We start from the raw sequence: 7,442 nt of genomic DNA on the forward strand, positions 1-7,442 counted from the left end.
TTCAATTCACCTGCCTTCAATCTATTTACATCATCTAATTACATATATTACATTTGCTCTGGTGTTAGTAATTACTGATTATGAATTAAAAAATGTACAAATGATATATTCATAGTAGTAAAATAATGCGCACATGGGCCTGAACGCACACAGAGATGTGTTGATGTGTTGGACGTGCTGGCAAATATTCACATTTGGAGAAACGATTTTTACACAACAGGAAATGAGTTGGAAATTCATGTGTGACGATGCCACAAGAGGCCGGTGATCTGCCTTCATCTTCCATGATGTGTGTTTTCTTCCACTAGAGAGCAGCAGTGGCCCGTGTCGTCGCAGCGTGACTTCCTTTAGTTTCATTTGAATGTGACAACAACCCAGTCTCTCACCCAGCAGGTCCATCATCACCATAATCCCACTTTAGAGAGCGCAGCGAGTCTCTAAAACCAGCGGCGTCCCCGCTCTCAGACTCTGATGATGCTGATGGAGGACGAGGCTCTGTGGAGCTGTGGAGAAATCACACAAACACGTGAGTCAGAAACACAAAGAGACAGAGGGGCACATACATACATGAAGGTGAGTCATAAACCTCAGGACGGCAGCGGCTCACATGCACCAACACGTGCCTTAATGAACTCCATATATATATATATATATAATGTCTGTCAAAGATTTATTAACCAATCAATAAGCTGCAATATAACACTCGTGTGTGTTCGAGTCGAGCGTTTTGGCTGAAATGTGAAGTGAATTGTGTTTTTAACATTGTGTTTTGTTGTTGCTTTCAACTTAATACCCACATCTGCCAACAGGTGCTTTTCAAATAAATTCCAACCTCTAAAACTGCACATTTTTTTCTAATTAAAGGGACATTGTGTAACTTCTCCTGCTATCTATTCATGAAAATCGATTATTTGGTTCAAAAGTCTGTTTTTCATTAAAGGGATAGTAGCATTTTTTTAAAGTGGGGTTGTATGATCTACAAATAGCCCTTAAGTACTTTAATTGCAGTAGAAGACTCTCTGCACTCCTCCCGTTAGCAACGCCAGCCCATAATAGCCCTGCCCAGGGATTTACAACATACAGTGTTGTGAATGGACCCAAAGGAACGGCCTATTTTCGCGGCCTAAAAGAGGTTTCACGTGAAAAAAATCGCAGTTTTTATTTGGACCTAACCATGAAAAGTTGCTGCATTCACCTGCAGTTGGGCAGACGGCCGTTGCTAACAAACCAGATGTCATTTTAGTCACAGAAGTAAACAATACGACATCGCAATGACAACATATTGTCACGTGTATTGTTTTGCCTCGTGCAGCGGCTATTTTTCATGCTGCATTCACCTGGAATTGGACGTCTGCCGTCTGCCCAATTTCAGGTGAATGCAGCACCATCATTTTCTGGTTGTTTTGTGCCTTTTTTGGTTGTTTTGTGTCTAATTATGGTTGTTTAGTGTCTTATTCTGGTTGTTTTTTGGTTGTTTTGTGTCTTATTCTGGTTATTTTCTGCCGTCTGCCCAATTTCAGGTGAATGCAGCATGAAAAATACGATTGAGTTGCTTGCGATATACAACCGCAACGCTAGATGGGAGGAATTCCTACACAATGTACCTTTAACACACTCAAAAGTGAGATATTCTGACAAACTCGACTCTAAACTCTGGTAAAAACTAAAGAATCAGTGTTTCTATCTGTGTAAAGCTGAGCTCTAAAGCAGAAGGAAGCTGTCAACAGTGTAAACACGGGCGCAACTTTCCTCCTGTTTCTTAACAGAATCATCCGTGAGTCATCTAAAGAGAGGAGAGCGATCGCTGTGCCGCACCGCTCATCTTTCCATCACTTCCTCCACCTCATCATCAGGCTGCTCGCTCTCACTGAGCTGCACCGCAACACACACACAAAAAAAAAAGCAGTGAGCTCTCTCTCTGTGTTTGCCTGGTTATTTTATATTTAGCCATGATGGCAGCAGCTCTATCTGGTTGCTAGGAGATCTCTGATGCGACTACAAAGGCCCTTCAGAGGAAACAAAACATTCCTGGCAGCCAAGAGTGATGGTGCATTACATGGAGCTGTGAGCTACGGAGAAGAGAAGTTTTTCTAAATGAAGCTCGGCGGTCGGAGGAGAAATGAGTCACCCTGCTGCTGCGGACGGCCCCGTTGTGGTAGATGGGCGAGCTGCCGGCCGAAGCGTTGTAGTAGGAGGACGTGGCGCGGACCAGAGGCCTCTTGCCTTTCTCCTTGGTGCTGTTGGAGTCGTTGTCTTTGATGATGTCGTACTGTCGGCAGAACAGGGCGATGACGGCTGCAGAGGAGCGCAGAGGGAGAGAGAGAGTCAAACACAAGACAGGAGGAGAGCGTCTGCATCCGCATGTGGATGTTAATACAGTACGCCCACGCTCTGCGCTAGCTAACAGGCCTGGGCCCAGAGACACAAATGCAAACAAAGAGATACAAAGAAACACAAAACTATCTCAAAGAAAGACAAACCAACCAGGAAAAGACACAAAACAACCAAAAAAAGGCACACAAAAAACAGAAAATGACACAAAACAACCAGAATAAGCCACAAAACCCCCAGAAAGACACTAAACAACCAGAATAAGACACAAAACAACCAAAAAAGGCACAAAACAACCAAAATAAGACATGAAATAAGCAAAAAAAGGCACAAAACAACCAGAAAATGACACAAAAGAACCAGAAAATGACACATAACAACCAAAAAAGGCACAAAACAACCAGAATAAGACACAAAATAAGCAAAAAAAGGCACAAAACAACAAGAAAATGACACAAAACAACCAGAAAATGACCCAAAATAACCAGAATAAGACACAAAACAACCAAAAAACAACAAAAAACCACCAGAATAAGACACAAACCCCCAGAAAATGACACAAAACAACCAGAAAATGACACATAACAACCAAAAAAGGCACAAAACAACCAGAAAATGACACAAAATAACCAGTATAAGACACAAAACAACTAAAAAACTGCCAGAATAAGACACAAACCCCTAGAAAATGACACAAAACAACCAGAAAATGACACAAAACAACCAGAATAAGACACAAAACCCTCAGAAAATGACACAAAACAACCAAAAAGGGCACGAGACCCCCAGATAATGACACAAAAAACAAAATAAGACACAAAAAAACCCAGAAAAAGACACAAAACAATCAGAAAGACACACAACCGGAGCACAAATGTGTCTCTCTGTGTCTCTGCTCCTTGTGTAGGAAGGATGGCTTCTTTTTTTCTTTCTTTTTTTACATCTGCAATCCTACAGACTTCTCATACACTCTTATCTACACACTGTGGAGCAGACACATCCGCACAACCACCCACCCACACACACACACACAGACACACACATCCAGGCTGACCTGCCCACAGCAGCAGCACGGTGGTGATGATGAGCAGCTCTCCTGTCTGCAGGTGTGGAGTCATCCCCAGACCTTCCATCGCCGGTTCATCTGAGGTCAGAGGAGGAGTCAGACCATCAAACACTGAGACAATACAACCTGACAACTACTTAGGGATGTCACAATTACTGGTTTTCACAATTAATCGCGGTATTAAACGCCACAATTAATTAATCGTAAAGATTCTTAAATACCGTCACTTTCCAAAAAAAGATTATTTTGTTAACACAGAGGCAGATGTGCACAAAAGTTAAGGTAAATGTAAGAAATACCGAACAATTTACCTAACGTGACATGGTGGAAATTTAAATGTTAGCGTCTCATTTGTGATAAAAAACAAACAATTAAAATAAACGTAAACATTTGGTATAGATGACAATTAATGATTTGAATATTTAAAACACTTCCCCTGGAGGATTAATAACTGGTCACATATGAATAGTAGATACTTAAAATATTTAGTGTAAGAATTTGTAATGTAATTATATTTTGACTGTTACCCAGGGGGCAAAATCCCATTTTTTGGAAAAACGGACACGGAGCGTTGTAAAAGGTTTGACACCAGAAATGATATCTAGGACCTTCAAGGATTAAAACCTGGGTGGACAACCCGGTCAACTAGCTGCTGGAAAGCTACAGGGGCCAAAACCCCTTTCTGGGGTCATTTTGCTGGCGAAATGATGTAAATGCAAATATTTAGGTACTACCAGCGCAGGAATTTCACGAGGGCCACGAGGGCCATGGCCCTCGTGCCCGTCCGATTTGGCCTTGTGCCCTTGAAAAAAATATCTGCCCTAAGGCCACAGTGGCCTTGATGCCCCACCCGCACTGCCCCGGTAGATTTTGCGGTTTTCTCCGTTGCCTCTTTCCTATCAACACGGCTTTGACACCTGCGTCTTTTAAGAAAGAACAATGCGTATTTCGATGACATTCTGGCAGCATCATCACGGGGTGGGTTTGATTCGAGCCTGGCATAAACCGCTCGGGCGGCTATAACAACAGTTTGATGACCAATCTATCACCGGCCAACCAGGTGACTTCATCAAACACACCCCACCCGCCGAACCAATCATGTGGCTGGAAAAGAGCCAACACGTGCTAAGTGTTTGGGCTGCTACAGCTGTGCACGTCAGCAGAGGGACACCGCCGGTAAAAAAATAGAAACAATAAAAGAAGAGTTTTGCCTCGGAAGAAAATGTGAAGGAGTCAAGGAGAACTCGGATGACTGACCGTGAAAAGATGCGTGGTGCGTCATTAACTCTGAAGTAACGCTAAACTTTCACAATGGAGACGCCAGACAGCTGGAGCAGACCGACGTCCGGCCGCGTTCACCCAACACGGACGCGGTCACGGTGCGGCCGTTCTGCTGCTGCTGCTGCTCAGCCCAGAGCGACTGTTGTGTTCACACCGACACAAACGCACTGCACTCAGGTGTAAAGATCAACTGTGCCGACCTGAACACTGCCCAGACCCAGGCAAGCTACTATACTAACATCTGTTTTATTTATATGATACTATTGTATAATGTTCATCATTACATCTGTCATGTTTAATTTTTGACAGGAAAAAAAAAAAATCACAAAATAACCTTCTGATAACTTAAAATCTCACTTGTGACAATAAGGGAATATTTAAGCTTGACCAAATAGTGATTTGAGTTATATCGTGATATAAATTGATGTCAAATGAAAAAAAATTATCGTGATATGATTTTTTCTCATATCGCCCAGTGCAATAGTGAACAAGTAAGATAGGAATTTCAAAACATAGCTGCATAGGACTGGACCCTTATGCAAAAAATTAAATGCATAAATGAATTTAAAGTAGAACATTTCTGGTTTGCTTGAGCCCGTTTTATGTATTAATTTAACAGATACCGGTAGTTAGTAAATTCATTAAAGACGTGGATTTAAAATCATTGTTTTATTTTATGGCCTTGCTGCCCTGGCTTTTGGCCTTTGTGCCCTCAAAAAATTGACAACACGAAAGGCCAAGTGGCCCTGCCCCTAAAATGACGAAATTCCAGGCCTGGGTACTACAATGGCATAAATAGTCATACAACTATAAAATTTGGTAGAGAGTATCTTGACACATAGGGGGAGGCATGAACAAAAGATTCTGGGGTTTGTTGCAACTCGATTCTAAGATATCACCCTCAACATCCCAAAAAAGACCAAAAAAAGTACTGTTCGCCTGACAAATTCTCATGAAAATTATTAATTTTCAGCACTTTATGGAGAATATCTATGACTAACATGTATATAGAAAATTTCCTTAATTCATAAGCTTCCATTTGAGTCCAAGATAGCCTTTCTACTAGCTACTGGAAAGCTACAGGCTGTCTCCAAACAATGCAACACCTATTGTGAAAAACTACAAGTTAACTGGCCTGATCAGAAACCATTCTATTTCTGGTTTCCCCAAAGTGAACAGATAGATAGAGAAGACCGTTGGCCACAGCAAGTGGGGCTTTTGAGATAGAAAGGCTATCTTGGACTCAAATGGAAGCTTATGAATAAAGGAAGTTTTCTATTTACATGTTAGGCATAGATATTCTCCATAAAGTGCTGAAAAATAATAATTTTCATGAGAATTTGTCAGGCGAACAGTACTTTTTTTGGTCTTTTTTGGGATGTTGAGGGTGATATCTTAAAATCGAGTTGCAACAAACCCCAGAATCTTGTTTTCCTGGCTCCCCCTATGTGTCAAGATACTCTCTGCCAAATGTTAGAGTTGTATGACTATTTATGCCATTGTAGTACCTAAATATTTGCATTTACATCATTTCGCCAGCAAAATGACCCAAGAAAGGGGTTTTGGCCCCTGTAGCTTTCCAGATATCCTAGAGATCATTTCTGGTGTCAAACCTTTTACAACGCTCCGTGTCCGTTTGTTTTGCTTTGCACCCTGGGTATTGATATATTTTGCATTTCTGGTTACAATACTTGCATCATATTATAGTTATATTAATATTTTTCTTATTTATTTTACTTATATAGGCTATATCTTGTAGTCTTTTAACCTCAGCTCTGAAAACTGCTGTAAAGCTCAGGGCTCATTGGCTGACACACTAAATTTCAATTTTTGATTTAAGGCCAAAAGCTCTTTGAAATAACAGTGTGGAGTGTGTTTTTGTTTCTGCCATACTATCATGATATTTGTTCATTTATCCTTTTGGTTTTTACACACAGCTGGGTCATCAGCTGCCGGTCCTCCTCACCACCAGGCGGCGCTGTTGAAGCTGCAGCCTACAGCCACTTCCGGTTCAGACAACATGAAGATCACCTGAAGTCTACGAGAACTTCGCTCCAAGTCTCTGTAAGTGCGATAAAGAAAAAGAAAAGTTTGTGAAGAAGCTGTTGAAGCTGCAGAGACTGTTTCACTTTATGTTGCTGCTAAATAATGTGGTTGTAAAACTAGTGGGCTAAAGTTAAATTATTTTGTATGCACTAATTAAAGGGGCAGAGCTTTAAGAGACATTTTAGCTTTTATATTTTATAAGAAGAACCACAATTAATTATAGCTGCTGCGCAGCGATGGGTCGGGTCCGGGCTACTTTTGGGCAAATTTAGGCAATTCTGAGCAACAAACAGGAGAATAGGAAGACAAGACAGTTGACCTTATAATGTTCGATGTGCATCAGTTGAGGATTGAACCCACAACCTCGGGAACCAAAGACCATTGTCTATCGCACTGAGCTAATTGACAAGTGGCATTCAATTATTGGCTTCACAAATTGAGTAAGCCATTCACTGTCGTGTAGGCAGATTTGAAACCACAGTAAAAAGAAAAATCAGTTTTTGAGGTAAAATAATGATATGTATTTGTCAAACATCTACTATGAATCTAAGATGTTAGGAGCCTTCACACATGGTCCAGTCCAAGCTATTTGGATTTTTAAATTTAGAGGCTTGCTGTGATGTCACCATTAGGACAATTGTCTTGTGTTTCGTGTTGAGGGCAACTGACATTTTGATCTGTCATCATCATCATCATCGCCCTTGCTGGGTCTCGAACC

The 7,442-nt window shown here is 41.2% G+C and overlaps 1 protein-coding gene across 1 annotated transcript; it reads right to left on the reverse strand.

Moving 5' to 3' along the window:
- Positions 1–461: 461 nt before the first annotated feature.
- On the reverse strand, positions 462–3,720 carry LOC310998254 (fibronectin type III domain-containing protein 4-like; the record flags this gene model as incomplete). The annotated part of the gene is made up of 4 exons (XM_083988212.1): positions 462–503; positions 2,129–2,295; positions 3,386–3,475; positions 3,714–3,720. The coding sequence occupies 4 exons, from the start codon at positions 3,718–3,720 to the stop codon at positions 462–464; spliced, it is 306 nt and encodes a 101-aa protein (XP_083844338.1).
- Positions 3,721–7,442: the final 3,722 nt, after the last annotated feature.

The sequence above is a fragment of the Trachurus trachurus genome (assembly GCF_905171665.1).
Source record: "Trachurus trachurus genome assembly, chromosome: 2".
Taxonomy (NCBI): domain Eukaryota; kingdom Metazoa; phylum Chordata; class Actinopteri; order Carangiformes; family Carangidae; genus Trachurus; species Trachurus trachurus.